This window comes from Centruroides sculpturatus, unplaced genomic scaffold, assembly GCF_000671375.1.
Source record: "Centruroides sculpturatus isolate CEXI.00-Female unplaced genomic scaffold, Cexi_2.0 scaffold459, whole genome shotgun sequence".
Lineage (NCBI taxonomy): Eukaryota > Metazoa > Arthropoda > Arachnida > Scorpiones > Buthidae > Centruroides > Centruroides sculpturatus.
In genome coordinates this window covers 224,706-247,649 of record NW_019384631.1, presented here as the reverse complement: position 1 = coordinate 247,649, position 22,944 = coordinate 224,706, and the positions used below count along the sequence as shown (strand labels likewise).

The following is a 22,944-nucleotide window of genomic DNA, read 5'->3' as shown; positions in this document are numbered from 1 at the left end:
GCCAAAGATTCCAGCGCTACAGCACTGGCGGAAATTTAAATTTGCTGACTGGAATTCTTTCGGATGATTGACTTTTGGATAATTGACGCTCTACTGTAACTTTTCAATGAGAAATCTACACAAGCTATGTCTATTTTTGAAACTAATCCTGTTGATCTTATCACAACCTTTTCTCATGGTATATCTGTCTTCAGATTTATTCTCATTATCATAGCATGTATCTTTGTCACCTGTGTATGTTTATATGTGTGACTATTTTGCATAGTCACTTATATAAACATAAAAGTAATTTATGTTAATATAAACTTCATAATAGAAACATAACTGAATCTTTTTTACTTTTCAAGTTGGTGAAGTTGGTGATTGTTTATCAAGCTAGTTAGTGTCCAAAATTTTTGATTTTTCAATAAGAAAAATGGAGAAATGTTAACAGAAATACTTAGAAAAGTGTGATAATTTTTAAATAAGATTGTAATATATGTGTTTACTGTGTGTATAAAAAATGTTTATTTTAATTTTTAACTCTTATTTTTGACAATTACAATTGCAATTAATTTTGAAAGAATTATGTTTTTAAGATGTTTGCTTTGTTCTTGATTTGCTAACAAACTGTTACACACAAGCCAATGCCTCGTCATTATTGTGTCAGTGGTAGTTGATGCATTGTGCCCATCTACAAACTTCAATGCAACNATTTTAAAAAACTTTAAATACTTTATCTGAGAAGATATTTTTAAATTATTGAACCTTGAATATGGACATGTATACTCTGAAAGCATGTGGTATTTAACTGATAAAATTTTGTGTTATTTTGACTATATAAAAGCAGATTTGATTTATGATTTTTATAGGAATTGTTCATAAGATTTATGATTGGATTGAATATAACTGTTATTTGATATTATTAAAATAATAATTTTAGATCTCTTAAAAATACATGCAGTATTATCTGGTAAAATTTGGATTGATTATAAAAACAAGATGTAATAAAGTTAGATTTTCAGTACAGATGTGGCAAAACTTTGTCTTTGATCGTATTTATGTGTGATGCTTTGGATTAGATGCAAATCCTCACAAAATTTGTTCAAGAATTTTTGGAATTGAATAGAAAGAACAAAAACCAAGAGAGACATAAATCATTTTTGTTTAAAGTTTACATGACAGAGGAACTGATATAAATGTTATAAGTCACTGATCAACTAACTCTGGCTGGAGTCAGAATTTGGCATCAAATTAAATGTTGATGCTGACCTCTCCTGCAGTCTGAGTTGTCTCAGATTACCCTTGGTAATGGATATGAGACTGATCAGAAAGTGTGAACGAAGAACCAAGACCACTTGAGATGGACAATTGAGGAGCCAAATTGATTAAAACTTGTATCCCAATGATATGAAGTTCTTATTCCTTATTGACAGGTTTTCCTTTGCAAGTTACTCTTGTTCATTCCTATTTTGCAGACACTTTCAAAAGCTATTCCATCTCCTTTTGGGTTGTACCTGTGAAGTTCTGACTTCAACAGGTCTTCTTCTTCTCTCTCGGCAACATTGGACTCCTCAATCTATCTCAGCATTGGGATAAGTTCTTGGGACATTTATTTTCCTTGATTTTTTGGAAAATACTTGGCTACTGTAGGTGGTCGAATGTCTTTTCATAATCAGTATTAATGATTAAAGCATGTTGTTTCCTTTTTCATGTACTTTTGATAAACACTTTTACTCTAAGGCCACATCAATCATCAATCTGCTAGACCTGAAGCCATACTGGTTGTCGTTTGGTTGATTAGTTTCTCTTAAGTGCCAGTTTATTCTATTTATTAGTAATCTGTCTAGCACTTTACCCAAAACAGAGAGCAGGCTGATTGGCCTGTAGTGATCAGGTTTAGTTAGATTGTTGTTTTTGGCACTGATTTGACATTTAGCTAAACACCAACCAAATGCCGAAATTCTATCGGGCTAGTTTAAGGCTAATTACTAAATGAACTTTTTTTTTTATTTATAATTATTAATGTTAATAAGAGATGGTGCCTAACGCTTACCTCTAGAGCCAAATTAGTTACATAATTCATTTAGTAAATTAGCCTTAAACTAGCCCAATAGAATTTTGGCATTTGGTTGGTGTTTAGCTATATTATATATTGGGTTTAGCGATGTTTGTAGATTTGACATTTGCTATTTTCCACTATGTTGGGAAAAATCTGGTTTCTAGACTTTCCATATATGATGTTTCGTCCCTTGTATTATTCTAAATGGTCAATTCTCTTTCTCTGAGAGAATTTTGGCTGCATTTCTGTAGTACTGGGGACATGAACAGGGGTCATATTCTGGTCACCGTCTCTGGTCTCTCGTCTCTCACAAGCTGGTCGCTGATTGGCTAATCCAAATGATTAACCAATCAGCGACCGGCTTACGAGAGACCAGAGATGGTGACGAGAATATGGCCCCAGGTCTTCACATATACTACAGATTCGATTTAAACTGTCTCTGAATCAATAAGTCACATGCTTCTACTGTTAGTTATAATTCATCAAGACATAGTTATAATTGATTCTAGGTACTAAATAAATAGTTATGCCATGTATAATCTGCTTAGAACATTTCTTACATTGATATTTTTTTCATAAAATATTAAATACTTTGTGCATGTTTCAAAGTTTTATAAAAACTTGATTTTAAAATAAAGTCTACTTTTATTCATGAAATTTATTTTAAATTGATTATTGAAGAATTTATTTTAATTTAAATATGTATTTTAGATATGCAGGAAGAATTGAACACTGCAGAAATTAAATGGAAGGAATCAGAAAGGAAAAACAGCATTCAATCAAAACAACTTGTAAAATTACAGGTAAAATTTTAATTATTATATTTTATCTACTCAAGTAAACTGTCATAATATCATTCAGATAATATACAGTAGATGCTCCTATATCCAAACTAATGTGGATGAGAGTGATCTGGATATTACAAAAATCTGGATAAGGAAGTGATATAATTTTTAAATAAGACTGTAACATATATGTTTACTATGTGTATAAGAAACGTTTATTTTGAGTTTGATGCTTATTTTTGACAATTACAATTCATTTTGAAAGTATTGTGTTAAAGTTGTTTGTTTTGTTCTTCTCAATTCACTGCTTAGCTGCTACATAATGCTAATGTCTCATCATTATCACATCTGTGGTAGCTGATGCATTGTGCTCTTCTATGAACTTCAAGCAGCCTTACTAAAACAAAATTTAAAAATATACACACTGCAGTATGGAAAGGTAAAATTCAGAGTAGTGTACAATATTTTTGAAAATTTTTGGTTACATTTCACCAGTCTGTATATGGGAGAGTCTGTACTGTATCTTGCAAAGTTTGCTAGAATGAAATGAAATGTTTGTATAACCTGAACTACATACAGGAGTTGCTCTGAAAAATTTAAAAAAAATCACTAACTATTTCACCAGTATTTATTATTATTTTTTTTTGCACTTCAAATTATTTATTACTACCAGTTTTACTTACTAATTAATCCAGTTGCTGGTAGCCTTATCAGTTTGGAATCTGGAAAACAAAAGTAGCATGTTAAGCTGTCACTTAGAAATAGGAATCATTTTTGAATAATTTTTTAATGAAAAATTTTGAGTACAACATTTGAACACAATGTTTAAACAGTATTTCACATGTTGTGTCATGTCAAAATTTCAAATCATTTATTGATAAAAAATCAAAGTGAAAAAATGTTAGTCCAAAAAATTCCCTAAATTTTCTATCAACCAATAAAAATTTCCTGATCTGAATGTGCTGAATGGCATTGCACAAAAACTGTATTTGGTTCTCAATGTCACTCCTGTTTTCTTGTTCAAACTTACTTACTCCTGTTTTCTTGTTCAAACTTACTGTGAAGTTATGACATTGCTAGATATATGATGCACATGATTCCCATTGCACAGGAGCTTGACATTCTGTTGAATTTCCTGAAGCAATCTTTGTAATTCAATTTCACACTGAATGTTGAAATAAGTGGACTAGGGATTTAGTGGACCAGTATTATAGTTTTATTGCCAATTTAATAAAAATATTGCCAAGTAGTGATTTTGGCACTATGCATCATGACCCCTGTACATATACTGAATACTTCTAAACACTTGCCAGTATGCAGCTTAGAAGGTATCATTTGAAATGATATGATTTGAAATGTATTATTTTTTCCTCTTACTTTCATTTTATTTATGTAGTGGTTTACATAATTTGTAGACTTGCTTTCAAATTGACTTATCTGTATAGATATCCATGTGTTAGTCTCATGATATTATGGTAAATGTAATATAATTACTTTTATTATGCTTGAAGATGATGAATTAGGCAAAAATATTTGCATATATATTTTTTCCCTTTAGTGTTTCAGTTAAAGCATTTTATTTACATGCATGTGTGTGTTAATTTTTGAAGCATTGATTGCCATTACATTGTTGTTGTTATATAATAATTACTTTAATAATACATTTAGTTTAAAGCATGAAAATTTTTCCTGTCTTATTTTCTTTTATAGTTTTAATATCTGTCAGTGAAAAATATATTTTCAGCTGAATATGTATTCAATTTCTAAATACTATTCATTATTTGTTTATTTAAATTAGTTTATTTTAATGTTGAATTCATTTAAAATTATTCAAGTCATTACTTTTTAAAAAATGTTTTTGGACAATTTCTCTCTGTTTTTATGCTATACTATAAATGCAGTAAAATCTTATTTTGTGGCCATCCCTAAAATTCCCCTATAAAACTGCATAAATTTAAATATAAAACAAATTTCATATTGGTGGCCATCTCCACTTAACTGGCTGTGTTCAAATGGTCCATTTGCACACAGTAGAGTTTTTTGTGACAGTGATGTTGGTTGTAAGCAGCTTCATCAAGATGATGCCAAACAAATGTAGATCATTGCCTTCTTTTGCACTATCAGCCCTTTGACATTTGCAACAGCTGGTTGACCTTTGTTCATCCATGAACACTAACAAATACTTTGCATATGAGATCACAAACCTTCATTACATTGCAGCCATTTTTGAAGAGATAGCGCAAAAACATGTAAATGTGTTCTTTTGAAGTTTTCTATGATCAGACATTGCCGATGCATCTATTTCTAATGAAATATGATGAAATGCTCTTTGTATTCGCTTGTATTCTGCTGTAAATACTTATTATACTTGAATACCCCCATCAAATGTTCTAAAACATTTTTTTTCTAGTCATTTCTAGAAAAAATCAAAATGTCTAAATTTCACTTTTATAACCTGATAATACTATAGAAGCATGTATGATCTTTACTTTTTTCTATAATCAGTAATTTTAACTTTTCAGTTCCATTCATATTTGCCCTTATCATTATAGTTATTCTGTCTTTATTATACTTTCCTTCAAAATATTTATCCTTTTAAAATGTTAATGTTTTATCTGGTAAATGTTTAAAGAACAAATTTATTTCATCAGCATAAAGATGTTTGAGGTTTATATTCTTGTAGGATTTTCATCAAAGTTGTTTTGCAATCTTCTTTACTGTCTTTAGCACTTTTGCTTGGTACAGTCTTTTGTGAAATTCAATATTTTCCTTTAAACTTTTTCAGCCAACCAGAATTTGCTTGAAAATTTTCATATTTGAACACCTACCAAACTTTTGTGCTTTTTCATATATTAATGTATCTAACAAAGCATATTCTTCTCTTGCTAATTGCACCCATTTTAGCATTGCTTCATAGAGACCAGAATTATTCTGAATAAATTTTGGCACTTGAGACAAGCCTAAAAGTAGCACTAATGTAATTATATTTCTATAAACATTATGATGCCATTTTTGTATCCCTTTCAATTTGGTACTTGAGGTAGTTGCCTCTCTATCATCTATCAGCATGGCCTAGATTGAAACTTTTGTAGTTGAATATTTTCATCAATCATTCGGTTCTTTAGAGTAGGGATGGGGTAGTCTTCGGGCCACATGTGGCCCACAGTAATATTTTTTGCAGCTTGCGTTGCATAAAATATGAATAAATATATCAATTTCCCAGCTTAAAGAAGTATGCAGCAAGAATTCAAATGTTATTTTTTACAACTTGTGCATGTGAATAGTTTTCTGCAATGAATTAGTAAAAATTAAAACAAGAAACCAGCTAACAGACACATCAAAACTAATTTAAAACAAGCAGTGACTAATATTTAACGAAATATTTCCAATATATTACATTTACATCAGTTCCAGAAGCTAAATTAAGTATACTTCTGCTAATTTCTAATTATATATGAATAAATAATTGTGATTTATTGACATTTTTTCCTCTTTTCTCTTGTATGCGGCCCGCATCAGTTCAAAAGTTTTGAAATGAGGCCTTACATAGAAAAAGGTTACCCATCCCTGCTTTAGAGCATGTTAAATTTTCAATTTTTCAAAAACATGGATAAACTGTTATCTTACTTAAGTCATATCCACTTTTTTATGACCATTATTAATTTTGTTTAAAACTTTTTCTGAGACATTTAAACAATTATATTTTTACTTATTTTTCAACATTTTTATAAAAGTTAAAACACACAGAGCAAGATCTTAAAACTTAAGATCTTAAAGATCTTAGCCAAAAATATAGTGAATACTTAAAAATTTTTTTTGTACCAGAATCATTTAATTTCCAAAAATTGGATAAAAATATTTTCATGCAAATTTCTTTTTTACTCTATGGTCATATCTAGATGACTTCTCAGTACTGGACAGGTTAACTTAAAAGAAATATTGTTTAATATTTTAAGAATTATTCACATGTTTGTATATGACCTCAACCTTCTTCATTTTTTAAATACTTCAATGACAGAATTCCACTAAAAAATTGGTTAAATATGAAATTATGGAACAAGTTATGTTATATTTTTTAAAATTATAGTTATACTAATTGTGTAATTTATTAAAAATATTCAGTAATTCTTAAATTTTTCTTGTATTTTTATTAACAGGAAGATTGTCGTGTATTGATGACAGTGTTAAATAATTTTATTGCTGCTCTTGAATCTGCAGTCAAAGGAGATTTGGTAAGAATTAATTTTTTTTATAACCAAAATAATGTGACATTTATTGCAGTGAAATAGCCAGTAATAATTAGTCAAAAACAACTTTAAGAATGATTAGTTTAGATTTATTAGTAAATGGCTAATTATAAATATCCCTAATATGACATGGTAGTTAGATTTATATTAAATTACTTCTAGTGCAAAACCTGTTATGTGGATAAGAACTAATACAAAAATGGAATAATATTTTGAAAGATAACAAAAATACACTTTTTATTTTTATAACTATTGCAAATGTAATTTTTATTAAAAATAGTAGTAATTGAATGAAGTATGCCATTTAATAAAATATAAAAATATAAATGTATTTATATTTTTATATAAATACATTTTGTATTTAAATTATTAAATGTAATACCGTCGGCCATGTTAATATTTATTATTTTCTTCAAAATGAAGTATGCCATGTTTTATTAGGGATTCATGGTATTACTATTCATAGTTCATAAAGGCTACACACATATTGGTATAACTTAGGGGTCCCCAAACTTTTTATCCCTTCGACCACTTTATAGAATATTTGCCTTCTTATCGACCCCCAGATTATGTATTTAATAAAAACATTAAATCCTTTTTGCATTTCTAATGTTAAGCGATAAGGAGACTTGCGTAACAACCCAACAAAAGAATTTATAGTTCCCATTTCTTATAAAATCCACCCAATAACTTTAACAGAAAAAAGAAGATATTTTCCACTAATTTATAATCTTAAAAAATAATAGCAAAATTATGGATAGATGGAAATATGCCTATAATTTTTAAACCGTACATGTCATAATACGTAAAATACACAATTATTTTTGAAAACATAACAAGTTATATTGGGTGAAAAAGAAACCTCTTGCTGTCATTTTGCGACTACTACTGAATGCCTTAAAAATATGTTAACATAACTTTTTATTAAAATAGTTGATATTAGTGGGATGGATGTCTCTGAAGAGAAGCGGCAAGATTATTGATATTCGGTTGAAAATTGGTAAGTTTTAGTCGCAAATCACCACGGTTTTCCAAGTTCAATCTGTTCCTCTGTTTTGTCAAAATAGCGTTCTCGTGGCTAAAATCAGCTTCAACCACATATGAAGTTGGGAATGCGAGTAAGAAAGGTTCGGCTTCTGCTCTGAGCTTGGGATATTTAGTGGCAATATTGTTATTGCTCCAAAATTCACTGAGGTTTTTATTTTTAAACAACGCTTTAGTTTCGAGATCTACATATATTTCACTCGGTTCATCTTCTAAGCCGGTTCACTACCTTCATTATCTATTTTTACATCAAATGGATTAGCAAACCATTCGGGAACATGCATATTCTCCAATTCTTCGAAACGTGCTTTAAAGTCTTCTCTTAATTTATCAAGATGTTTAATATACTGTATATCTCCAAATCATGGTCGGAAATCTTTTCATTTTCTTTCTTTCTTTCGTCTCCTCCCCGGTTCATGTGGAGATTATAGTTTCATTTTCTTCGCAAGTTTGAAAAATATTTAAAATCGTTGAAGGTTTAAATAGCTCCATTTTTACTTGAAAGGCCATTATGATTGTTCGAGCTCGAACAATTGTAACGTTTTTTCCTTGCAAACGCTTCTGTACTATATTAATGATCTTCGATATATTACGATATTTTCTCTGTAAAGGACAAAATATCTACATTTAGATATAAAATACTTAGAGTGACAACCCTACTAGAGTGTAACAGTGCAACGTATGTCTGTGTATAATGAACTACCAGTGTTCGTAACATGTTTGTAACACTAGTACAGTTGTCAGATGAGTGAAACCAGAGTAGCACATGCTTAAAGCGGCGTAGGCTAAGGCAAAACTCAAGTTATAACTAGGGTAGTCAGTAATGTTGTTGATCATATCCGTATTTCGAATTTTTATTGAAATATTCTATATTTTTCCTAGACAGTTTTATTGATCCTCTTTGGTATTAATCGACCCCCTTTCGACCCTCGTGTATTAATCGACCCCCTTTCGACCCTCGTGTATTAATCGACCCCTGAAGAACTCTTATCGACCCCAAGGGGTCTATATTGACCACTTTGGGGACCCCCTAGTATAACTGAACAGGCACACCTGTCCAGTATACTTGAATATGTTTTTTCATCACACATTCAGGTATACTGGACAGGTGTGTCTGTTCAGGTATATTGTTATCTGTGGTAAGCTGGCTTAAGATGTTCATCTTATAAACTATGATATAATTTGTTAGTGTGTTAGTGAATGTGGTTCACTTTAGTGAACTACATTCACTAAACACACTAACTAATATGGTCATGAGATAGATTTAAATCAGGAAATAAAAAAAACTGTTTTTTTTTATTTCCTGATCTTGAATCTATCTCATGACCACATTTTCTTTGACCCTTCATTTCTTGAATCTATCTCATAGGCTATGAATGAAAGTACTGCACTTAAAAATTGGAAATGTACATAACCAATAAATTCTTTCACATTAAATGATTTAACTTTGATGCAAACAACTCTTGTTTCTGTTAAATGCCTATTTTCTAATGCTAATTTATTTCTTTTTTACACATAAAGGAAGAGTATTTTATTATTATTTTTCAAGATATCATTGAATTTGAAATACATGAAATGCATTATATTTACATTTTTCTATACAAACTTAGAATTTTGATATTGTCTTTTAAAAATCTTAAGCAGTTCAAAAACATAGTTAAAATATGTTAATTTATTATAAATTATATACCTAATTCGTCAAAGACAGAAATGCAATTGTTAGGTGACAGATTTGAACCATTGACTTTTACAAAATGAACTCGCTCCTTTGTCAAAAATTAATTTAGCTATAATTTAATTAATAAATTTATTAATGATCAGAAGAATTGACTACTATAAATGGGAAGGTTTCCACCTCATAACAACTTTTAAGAAATTTCATGATAGTAGATTATGGCATCTACTAAATGTAGACAAAAAAGAATTATTGGAATACAGTTTGGAGTATGTAGAAAAATTGAAATTGATAGGAATTCACTTCTAAGACCTTTACTTTTAAATGTTTATATTCCCAATTAGATAAAGAAAATTTCACAAATGATATGAACAGTTGTATATCTGTAGAGGTTGAGATGGAAGCAAATGACAGGTTGTTCTATGATAAAAGGAGCCTGATGAAATTAATACCCAGTGGATATATGAAATTGTAATTCAGCCAATAGCATTATATGGATTAGAACACTAGCTAATGAATAAAAAGCATGAACAAATATTGAAAATCATGGAGATGAGGATACTTTGATGGAGTAGAGCTGTAAATGTAGACAAACATCAACAAATATCCTAATAGAAGTAATAAGAGAGAGAAACTTATTGTGGCATCAATTAATGAAAAAACTAAGGAAAAATATCTTTTATAATGTGTAGCCATATTTTGAGAAGTAACATTGATGGACTCTGCCTTTACAATAGATTTTTTTAGTTTAAGATCTGTACTCAAGAAGAAAGAAAGATTTAATAGGACAATTACTTTAATCAAGATATCAAGATGGTATGGTTTGACATCAAGAATATATGGAATCATAATCATGCAAAATAGAAATTACTAAACATAATAATCTAAATCTGTTTTGTCAAGCTTAAATATAATTGTTTAGTTTCTTGATTAAAATATTTGATCATCTATCTTTTTTATAATTTCAAATATAAAATTTGCAAGTTTGATAAATTAATTTATTTTCTCATAAAATATTGATGAATAGTTTAACCAAATGTTTTCTTATTTAAACTTATAAAATTTTTTGGAACATTATCTATTTTTCTAGAGCATTAGCTTAAAAATAAAATGATAAAATAGGCTAAAAATCTAATAGATCTCCAAAATCTGTTAGAATTTGGAGATCTTCATATATTTCAGTATTTAATGATATATGATACATATATGACTTATCACTAATTCTTTTAATTTAAAAATTCCAGACAGATTTAGATGATGTTCTTTCTTCTTGTATGCAACGATTTCCTGAAGTATTCAATCTTCATAAAATTAGTGAGAATGAATTTAATTATCATCAATCAAATCATAAAATTCTTCCAAAATCTGTGAAAACTGCCAAAGATGTTCCAATGTGTGTTTTCTGAATGTTTTAATAAACATGTTATTAATTATTTGATGATATATTTTAAATATTTGGTATTTCAGAATTTCTTCATTGGATTTCTTGAAAATTAAAAAAGACATCCTTCAATTGGAATCTAAAAAGGTTGCTCTTTTATTGCAAGCTTTAAGATGGGTAAGAATGTCATATAAATTATCATGTATATCATTAAAATTAAAGTTTTAATATTATGCATTTTTAATAGAGGATAACAAAACAATCCAGTGTAACATTGAAAACTGATGTGTTGATGATGTATATTGAACATGATATACTAAATTTGGAACACACAAAATTAAAGGTAAACATAATAACCTCTTTGTAATTTTAAATAATGTGAAATTTACTACATTTTTTCTTATAAATTTCTATTTTCAGAATTGTATCTAGATCTATTTTTATAAATTACAATTTTTTTATTACATTTTATATCAAGAAAATAAAATTTAATAGTGAATAAATACATAAATTTATAGAATTGTTGTTTGTTTTTGTATGTTAGTGTAAAAAACATATGTATAATTTTAAGAAACTTGATTTATGTAATATTTAGGGAGCGATATAATTTTAGTATAATCAAATATCTGAACGCCTAATTTTTTAATGCTAGGATTTAATTTTATTATTATTAAAATTACAGAATAAATTTATCCTGATGGTAGGTGTTTAAACTGTCATCATGTGCTAAGATTTAATATCATATATTAGTCTTGAATTAATAAAATACACTAATTTAATAATAAATTGTAAAATTATTTTAAAACTTTATAATTATTTAAATTAAAGAACTCAGTAAAAAAGAGTATGAAAATGAATTTAGAGTAATATGGTCTGAAATTTCACAATCTTTCTTCTGAAGATTATGAAATTTTATTTCATGTAATTCCAGTAAAGTAGTTGGATTCTCAATTTAATTTAATAATATCTGAAAGAATATAATACTCTTACTACTTTTTCAATTGAGATTTAAATAAAATATATTTTTAAATATGCATACTATAAATACTTATAGTATATAAATATAAATATTAGAGGTCATATTAAATATGACTTCTAATATTTTATGATGAATCTTATTGGTAAAATTATTATAAAAAATCAAAGTATAATTTTATTCTTATAATTATAATTAAGAATATATCAGTAAATTAAGGAATTTTTTGTAATCATGGAATTAACATAAAAAAATCAAAGAATAATTTTTTATAATTAAGAAAACAAAAGATAATATTTATTTTGTTTTTTATATGATGAATTATCAGAATTTTTTTCCAAAAAGAGTAAAAAAGTTGTCTTTGTGGGAAAATGATCAGAGATATCAAAATTAATAACGCTAAAATCCAAGCAGCAATCTAACAATAATTCTGATCATATTGTGAAGTCAATAGATGATTTTCCGGTATGGGTTAAGCATGTAAATTCCACAGGTATATCAGATTTAATTCTACCATTGATTATATACATTTTGAGATTAATTATTGCATCGATTAATTTTTGTCCAAGCCTGTTTAAATGCTTATCCTTTGAAAGGCGGTTGTTTTGTATTAAAAAATTATTACCTTTATATTTAGAGTCCATATTATCCACAATTCTTGCATTGAAATTGCCTAAAATTATGGAATAAGGAGTCATATTTTGCCAGATCTCCATTTGTTTAGTTATTTCATTCAAAGTTGTTATGTCGTCAGATGGAATATAGGTAAGCATTAAAGTTATGAAATTATTTGTAATATTAGCAAGAGTTGGTTTAATGATTTGAATAAGGAGTAGAATGAAATTATTAGATTTTTTTGTTTGTAAAATTTTGCAGAGACCTTTTTTCATTAATATGCAAAGGCCTCCACTTGGGCAGCCTTGACCTATTGGTTTTTTTGCCAAAGTTGACTCTATTGTAAATTTTTCAAAGAAGGTAGAATTGTAGACTATTTCAGAAGCTATCCAGGTTTCAGTGATGGCAATAATATCTAGATCAAGTTTAGAAATAAAGGCATCTATTTGAGGTATTTTGTATTTAAGTCCTTGACTATTCCAGTTTAATTGAGAGACATTGATTATTAGGGTAGAGTTTGCAGGATTGAGTTTTATCTTGCTTATTAATATGTCATTTAGTTAAATTTGCTATTCTTTATGATGGAAGAAAAGTATCTACATGTACCAGTTTTCTCGTGTTTAAATTATAATTTAGCTTTTTACGATCAATTACTAAGATGTCATTTCGCAATTTTACCTGAGGGTTTTGTTTATATAATTCATAAAAATTTGGCAGTAAATGTTTCCTTCTATTTCTTGAGTTGTTAGTTAAATCTGGAGAAATCTGTATGTTTTGCCATTCCTCTAGTAGACTTTGTTGTTTTTTTCGTATGAAGATAGAAAAAATAAGATCTCTAGTTTGATTATTATTAAATGTTATTCTTGTTAAATTTGGCATTTTTGATAGTTGGACTATCTCTAATATATTGTCTTGAGTTATATTATTTATATTTAATATATTAGTAATAAATTTTAATATTTCTGCTCTTGAAGTGGTTTTGTAGTTTGGGTAATTGCACATTATTATGTTGTTATAGTGATGTTCGTTTATTAACATGTCCATTTTAAATTGGATGAAATCTTTGTCCATTTGTAATTTCTCTACGTGATGTCTCAAATTATCAATTTCCTCTTCCATTTTTTTCTGATTTTCCTTTATTTCTCAAATATTTTTGTGGATAATATCTAGTTCTTCTTTAATCACAACCATTTGATTAAAAAGTTTGTCGTTAGCTGTGTTGATTAAGTCTGATATTTTATTCCAAAGCATTAAAGTATAAGTGTCTGGGAGTTTATCTGTTACATTAATCACGTCTGATCAGAAATAGTTGACTCACCTGGGTTGTCATTTTCATAAATCTGTGATGAATTTAAATTGTAATTCTTATCACTAATGGATTCTTTATGGAGATTTTTTTTTGGAAGTGAAGTTAAAGTTTATTAACGACCTGGGATCTGAAGAAGATGGCTGATTCTTCTTAGTATCCAATTTGGTACGATTTAATGGAGGTCTACCCCTCTTGGCTGGAGAACGTTGCATAATTATTCTTGTTATTACCGATATAAATTGTATTAATTGATAACAAAATTAAGCTTTTTGTAGTAGTAAATAATTAAAAAAACAATTAACTCTTATTCTTAGTATGAGTGGCCAGGTACAAAGGAAAACATGCCATCAGCCTCCAAAACAAAAGATAATTAAGAATACAAAGAATAATTAAATTTTAAAGAGATGAAGGTTAAAAGTTTTAACTGTTTATTTATATACATAGAAAATGTCACAAATTTAAATTATATAAACTGTTACAATTGTCATGAACACTGTTCTGTATTTTTATCTAAGTGTTCATCTTTAAGAAGGTTGATGTGAATCCAGAAGTACTTGAACTTAATTCTTTTTTATGGCATTTAATATTTTATATTCCATTAAAGCAAATATATTGCTTTTATAATTTTATCAAAAAGTTTTTCTGATAAAACCATTGTATATATGTGTTAGAAGACAAACAAAGTATTATTTTTTGTTTTAAAATCTTTTAAATTGGACAAAACAATCAATTCTTTCATCTTTTCAAAAAATCCATTTATTGTTTTTTTTTTATTTTAGCATGAAAATGCTAAAATAAATAAACACCTTTAATTTTTCATATTTTTAGAGATGGTTTTTATTTATGTTATTAAGTGAAATTTTAATAATCATATAAAATACTAGTAGATTCTTATTATATTTTACTTGATAAAAGAAATCTAAAGTTTTAAGATAAAAAAAATATAAGGGAAATGAAAAGCAGGGTTAATTTCAGGAAGAATTTTCCTGATTTTATCATCCTGATTAAAGTGATTAAATGAAAATCACTTTAATTAAGTCAAAATATTTAAATGAACTCTTACAGAGTAAAACATAAATTGTTATATAAAAGCAGGAAATGATTATACTTTAGCCAGTTTCCTAAATTATAAGTTTAATTGATTTTCTATACACAAGAATTAAGAAAATTTAAATTATCATTACGTAAATTAAATTATTTTTAATTTTTCAGGAGTTTCTTGTAAAATAATTTTCTGATTGCTACTAATATTTCAATGTATATTCTTTAGGGCAGGGGTCGCCAAACTTTTTTAACCGTCGACCCCCAACCACTTTCCAAAGCCTCACATTGACCCCCCACCATAAAGTTTTATTACAAGTGTATGTGTATGAGCAAAAAAAAAAAAAAACGTTGTGGTCTTTGTATAAGCAAAAATAAATAAATAAATAAATAAATAAGGCTGTGACCCCTTAGCCGCATCGACCCCTCAATCAACCCCCTAGCCACATTGACCCCCAATGATGTTGCATCGACCCTTTTGGCGACCCCTGTTTTAGGGTAATGTGTATAAATTCATAATATGTATGAGTAAAATAACAGGTGTCACAAAAAATCTACACAAGTTTGTATAATGTAGATATTATCTTGGAGAAAAGAAGAAAAATGATGAAAAGCTGTACATTATCATTTTTTTTTGTAATTCTGCAAGTCTCCATCATTGAACACAGTCAATTTAACTTTGGATGTGCAGTACAAGTTTCTGTAAAAGACTTTGGTTCACATTTTTCAGACAGTACATTATGTGATTGATCAGCTAATCCATACTTTTTGTCTTTCATCTCTTTCTGTAAACAGCTGCTTTCAGAATTTTCCAAAAATATTTGATTGGCCTAATTTCTGGCATATTTTTGCAGGGTTGTCCTTTTCAATGAAAGTTCTGTTTTTCAGTTGCAGGTGATCCAGTTTAGTTTGGCATAGTGGGAATTTGCTTGATCTGACCATAAGATGTATTCATTCTGCTTGAAAATAGTTCTTTTGAATGTAAGGAATCAGATGATGTTGTATAGATTCATTTAAATATTACTGGGTATTGATAGTAAAATTTGAATTTTTGATTAGGGCTTGAATCAATCCATTTGGTGTCATTGCAATCCAATCCAAACCAAAACTTTGCTCTCAAATTATTTTTTTCTTTTGGAAAACTTTACATTGATTAGTGTAGAGGAGATATCAATGATATAAAATCCACCATTACCATTGATTGTCAGAAAGTAAAGTAACATTAGTCATCCAAAATAAAGAACTTTTCAAAAAACTTTCTCTATAATCTTTCACATTGTCTTTTCCAGTAATTTTTGCATGTCCATTCTGTCCAGAATTATCTATTTCTCTCAATATTTAATATATGGTTTTGTTTTCAAAGCTTCGTGGATCCAAACTATGTGAAGTTTTCAGTTTCAGGGCTAAAAGCCAAATTGAAACCTTTTCACTGTCTTCAAAGAACCTCTTTTAATCCTTCCAACTTGGCTTTTGTTAGAATTTTTGCTCTTTTATCAATCCTTTTTCTTTTCTGTGGTAGTAATCCACTCTTGAAATGTTGAAGAATACAAAAATGTAGTCCATTTTGAAATTACTTCATTTGCAAATGGTTTATGATAAACATTTTTCCTAACGCTTTAATTAATTTGTAAAAGTTGTACACTCTTAGGAGCAAAGCATTTTCTTTCATTGCCATTTTGAAAGAAGATGAAAATCAAATTCAGAAAAAGATTCTATTATGTTATGTAGCGTTTAAAGTGCTTTCAAATTACAAGGTCTGTTCAAAAAGTATTGGACCTTTGGTTGGCAAAAATAAATTTATTGACTTTGAGGTACAAAACCCTAATCCCCTTCAAAGTAGTTTCCTTGGTAATGTATACACTTCTCCCAGCATTCCTGCCATTGCTGGAAACACTGCTGGAACACATCTTTTGGAATGGTTATCAGCCGGTCCGTCGCATTTCGCATGATGTCTTCTCTCGACTAAATTTGGGTTCCTTTTAGCGGCATTTTCAGTTTGAGAAATAGCCAAAGGTCATGCGGAGCCATGTGGAGAGAGTACGGAGCGTGACGAACCACAGGAGTATTGTGTTTGGTGATGAAAGCCTGAATCAGATGCGCAGAATGGGCGGATGCGTTATCACGATGGAGCTGCCAAGTTTTGATCGACCACAGATCCGGTTGTTTGCGTCGCACTGTATCGGAAAGACGACGAAGGACCTCCTGGTAGTACTCCTTTGCGATGGTTTGGCCTTGTGGTGCGTACTCACGACACACCACCCCACGAGAGTCGAAAAAACTGTCAACATGACCTTTGATATTGCTGCGGACCTGCCGCGCTTTTTTTGGCCTCGAGGATCGTCCCCGAAAGCCTGCTGAATCTTGCGAATGGTTTACACTCGGGTATCGCCAAGGTTTTTGGCAAAATTTGATGTAATATCGCTGCTCACGTTGTTCAGTCATTTTCCAGCTTAGTGTAATCCAACGAGAGCGCACTACATGACCTCACTCATAGGCCGATTGCCAACGACTGACACTTCCAGCAGGCGGGAAAAAATTCAGGGCTGTGCATGACTTTCCCCTCCACAACTCCACCGAAGGAGGCCTCTCTCGCATCATTGGTTTACGCGGAAAAAAAAAGATCCGATACTTTTTGAACAGACCTTGTATAGCACATACAGCATTATTGGCTGTTAGCTAGAGTCAGATATTTTTTGCAGATTTTTTTTCTAGACACCTATTAATTCTGAATCAGAATTCAAAATAGTAAAAATTATCATCAAAAATGTATAGCTATATGTTAAAAAGTAAATTTTCTCTTATAGACTGCTTTTTTAATAAGGATTTTAATAAAGTTTTAAAATGCATTTCTAATATAGCATTTTAAATTTTCGAAATAAAGAAATACAAAATTAGTATTGTAACTAAATAAATCACACTATTATAAGTTAAGATGTATTTTATATTATTTATTTTATAATTATATTTGTAAAATTATTTATATGGAAATGATTTTCATTATAGGAAAACTTTTTAGATAAAGTTCATAATTCTACAAGCGATATTCTTCAAACATTCCTCAGATTTTTGAATACTATTGCTTCATTTCCAGAAGGTAATACTTTATTCTAATTTCAGAAATAATCATTTTGAAAATTTGTCATAAATTGCAATTTGCATATAGAAATCATTTAAGTTATGCATTTAATAATGTAACGATACCTTTACCTAAATAACTTTTCATTTATAGTATACATTATTGAAATTTATAAATAAATAAAAAATTCATATTATAAAATGAAGAATTAAACTAAAAAAGATAAATACTGTATATATTTAACAGTAATTCCTTTGTGATTTCTAAGCCAAATTAATGTAGTAAATTTTTAATAGAGTTATTGTTTATTGCAGTACTAAATAAAGACATACATATGGGGTTCTGGGGTTTAACCTTACCATTTCAGAAAGTCAAAAATTTAAATAAAATTAAACATTGTAAAAATTTGTGTATAACTTATATTTATTTTATATTCATTCAGTTCTTTTAGTCTACTGTATTATGTCATGTTATATACCTGTATTGTAAAATTAAGAAACCATTCATTTATTTTATTTTGTTAGCATAATAAAATAAGAAGCATTATTTTAATTTAAAACAATTTCTGTTAATAACATTTAACTGTACAGTACATATTTAAAATGGTTTGCTTGAACCATATAATTATCAAATTAATTAAACTGAATCTAATTTAAATATACTTAATTTGTAATATGTTTATTTATGTATTACATTAAATGAATTTATCTCAACTAGTTAATCATGGAGTGTATTTTTGGTAACATATTTCAAAATATGCAAAAAAGAAGACAAAATTTAAAGAGATTGGACGAAAATGCATTAGATTAGTTACAGTAATTTTAGAAATATAAAAATATAATTACTAAATTCCATTAATTATTATAATAATAAATAACATTAAATTGCTACATTGTTTTGATTAATTAATGAGGGAAAAATTAATTTCTTGATTTATTGAATATGGTAAAAATTTTAATTAACAGTTTTATATTTAAAAAGTATAATTTTTTAAAAATATAAATTGCTCATTATATCCTAAGAATTATGTGAATATATTTTAAAATGGATTAATTCCATAGAATCCATAATTCCTGTAATCTATGACAGATATATTCTTTTCCCCTTTTTTTTATTAGAATGCTTGATTCAAGATTCAAACCTAAATATTTTAATGATTCAATTAAATTTTTTTCCAGAATAAGGTTTTACTTAACTTTTGAAGCAGAGTTTTGTAATTTGACATAATCCTTTTAGAGTATATATTTTTGCTGTTTTTTGTTATAGAAGCTTAATTTATATAAAATTTTATACAGTTGAGCATTCTTTATGTCTATCAAGAGAACAGACAAAAAAGATTTATAATTGAAATTTAAGTCAAGATGCATCACAAAACGGCAGAACTAGTAATTTTTATGGAAAACTCATGGTATTACAGCTTTTAACAAATATTCTAACTTTTATCTTATTGTAAGTTATTTTTATTAAAAAACAGTAATTTTTCTTGTTGAAGTTACAGTGATCAGTTTTTTAGTAAAGATGATTCTCATACCTGATTAACAGCAATAAATCCCAGAGTGACTTTCATCTGTCCAAAACTAAAATGCCACTGCAATTGATGGTATACTGTTTTGTATAAAATTCTTTAAATTTTAGAACATTTACTAAAAACTGTTAGATGTCCTGTATTAGAATTGTTAAGAATTACATGTTAAAATAGCTCTGAAGTGATTTGTTAAAGAAACATTCTTTATTTATGAACTGTTAGTGTTAAGTGATTACAAACTTACAGGGTTTCTATATTATAGAAATAATATAGGATATCAGAATATAGAATATCTTTTCCTATATTTTAATTTCTTGATAGCCATTAGCCAGTAATTTAATGCAAATACTTCCTCTCTGGGAGTAACACACCTGCTGTAGTCAATTTTATGTAATTTAATTATGGGAGTATGAACAAAAGATGAAAAAATTGAATAAAGAATGTGTTATAGAAATTTTGAGTACATTTATCCAAAAGAATATTGCAATATTCCAAAAGAATAAGCAGTATCTGTTATCTTCATTGAATATAAATGAAGTCATGTAATAAATTTAGATGTATAAACAAAATATTTCACTATTGAGAGGAATAGAGAGATTTATGAATCGATGGAAACTGAGGTACAAATGTGAGACATATAAATGGTGTTCCACCATATTTGCACTTTATAGATATCATATTTATTTTTTGTGAACTAAAATGCCAGATATTTTAATTTAATTTAATTATTTTACCTTTTATTGTATCATATGTGTTTATCATTTTTATTTTTAATATTTACTTTATTTGTTTACATTTGCTAGTGTATTTTTTTTATATATTAAAATAATGTCTTTTATGAATTTCTTATAATGTTAGATAAATTTAGTCATTTCTAGATATTCTTTCATCTGAAAATTATGATAGTTTATATGCCATTTTTGACACTTTAAAGTATGAAAAATTACAGAAAATCATGTTCAATAATAATTTATTAGGAACAACTATAAACATAAGTTAGTAATTCGGCTGCAATTTGTAAAAATTGTAGACCTATAAATTCCCACTGTCATTTGTCTATCCGTCTTTCCTTAATCCCGAGAATGGATTTAGATAGATGAAAGACGAGACCAGATATGGAAAGTTAGGGGAAGGCGGCCCCGATTAACTCTATAAGAACATACGATGCAAACCAGAAGTCATGTTATTTCAATTCAAAATTTTTTCCTGAAAGGTGTTAGATCGATGACTGGTACAACTCTATTGTTAAAGGAAAAGTATGATGTACAGGGACATGTCACTGCTAATTTGAGGCGGAGAGAATATATTTTAAATGAAATAAATTAAAAATATGATTAAAAATTGCAGCTTGGCACTATAACAATAAATAATTGCTTGTTCATTTAACAAATTTATTATTGGTTAATTAATTGTTGTACAGTGCATTTCCAATTTGATCTGTTTCTAAATCTCATGGAAGAGATTTAGAAACAGATGTGCACCAAAGAGTTAGTTAAAATTTAATAAACTGTCAACTGTTAAGCACACTATTCTTAGTCTGTTCACCATAACCTTACACTTCTACATAAAATGATGTACAACTAGAAATAATAATTATGGAAACACAGTGTGGCTAAAATAAAAATTACTGATAAATTTGTTTAAAATAATTTAACCTATTTTAGAAAGAGGAAAATTAAAAAAGTAACTTTAAGAAAAAAATTATGTTCTGTGAATAGTGATTGATTATTACATAAATTCCATCTTCCTATTTCTTTGAGATAGCAAGTATATATTTGGAAAACAAAGAAGTAAAAAGTAATATTAATAAAAAAGAAAATGTTTACAATTGATAGTGCAGACTACTTTACAAAACTATAGTTATTGTTTATTGCAGTACTAAATAAAGACATACNTTATCAGAATTTTTTTCCAAAAAGAGTAAAAAAGTTGTCTTTGTGGGAAAATGATCAGAGATATCAAAATTAATAACGCTAAAATCCAAGCAGCAATCTAACAATAATTCTGATCATATTGTGAAGTCAATAGATGATTTTCCGGTATGGGTTAAGCATGTAAATTCCACAGGTATATCAGATTTAATTCTACCATTGATTATATACATTTTGAGATTAATTATTGCATCGATTAATTTTTGTCCAAGCCTGTTTAAATGCTTATCCTTTGAAAGGCGGTTGTTTTGTATTAAAAAATTATTACCTTTATATTTAGAGTCCATATTATCCACAATTCTTGCATTGAAATTGCCTAAAATTATGGAATAAGGAGTCATATTTTGCCAGATCTCCATTTGTTTAGTTATTTCATTCAAAGTTGTTATGTCGTCAGATGGAATATAGGTAAGCATTAAAGTTATGAAATTATTTGTAATATTAGCAAGAGTTGGTTTAATGATTTGAATAAGGAGTAGAATGAAATTATTAGATTTTTTTGTTTGTAAAATTTTGCAGAGACCTTTTTTCATTAATATGCAAAGGCCTCCACTTGGGCAGCCTTGACCTATTGGTTTTTTTGCCAAAGTTGACTCTATTGTAAATTTTTCAAAGAAGGTAGAATTGTAGACTATTTCAGAAGCTATCCAGGTTTCAGTGATGGCAATAATATCTAGATCAAGTTTAGAAATAAAGGCATCTAATTGAGGTATTTTGTATTTAAGTCCTTGACTATTCCAGTTTAATTGAGAGACATTGATTATTAGGGTAGAGTTTGCAGGATTGAGTTTTATCTTGCTTATTAATATGTCATTTAGTTAAATTTGCTATTCTTTATGATGGAAGAAAAGTATCTACATGTACCAGTTTTCTCGTGTTTAAATTATAATTTAGCTTTTTACGATCAATTACTAAGATGTCATTTCGCAATTTTACCTGAGGGTTTTGTTTATATAATTCATAAAAATTTGGCAGTAAATGTTTCCTTCTATTTCTTGAGTTGTTAGTTAAATCTGGAGAAATCTGTATGTTTTGCCATTCCTCTAGTAGACTTTGTTGTTTTTTTCGTATGAAGGTAGAAAAAATAAGATCTCTAGTTTGATTATTATTAAATGTTATTCTTGTTGTTAAATTTGGCGTTTTCGATAGTTGGACTATCTCTAGTATATTGTCTTGAGTTATATTATTTATATTTAATACATTAGTAATAAATTTTAGTATTTCTGCTCTTGAAGTGGTTTTGTAGTTTGGGTAATTGCACATTATTATGTTGTTATAGCGATGTTCGTTTATTAACA

At 28.1% G+C, this 22,944-nt stretch overlaps 1 protein-coding gene across 8 annotated transcripts in view; it reads left to right on the top strand.

Moving 5' to 3' along the window:
- LOC111625750 (lisH domain-containing protein ARMC9-like) overlaps positions 1-22,944 on the top strand; it is a 50,715-nt gene that overhangs the window by 21,524 nt on the left and 6,247 nt on the right. For 5 of the 8 annotated variants that reach the window (XM_023368975.1, XM_023368972.1, XM_023368971.1 and 2 more), the window contains 6 exons: positions 2,753-2,844; positions 6,984-7,058; positions 11,037-11,185; positions 11,260-11,350; positions 11,421-11,516; positions 18,118-18,208. In XM_023368975.1, coding sequence (XP_023224743.1) covers positions 2,755-2,844; positions 6,984-7,058; positions 11,037-11,185; positions 11,260-11,350; positions 11,421-11,516; positions 18,118-18,208 — 592 coding nt within the window. In that variant the 5' untranslated portion in view covers positions 2,753-2,754. Of the gene's footprint in view, positions 1-2,752; positions 2,845-6,983; positions 7,059-11,036; positions 11,186-11,259; positions 11,351-11,420; positions 11,517-18,117; positions 18,209-19,485; positions 19,746-22,944 lie in introns of those variants that run through there. The other 3 variants (XM_023368976.1, XR_002756777.1, XR_002756776.1) reach the window with 3 other exon arrangements.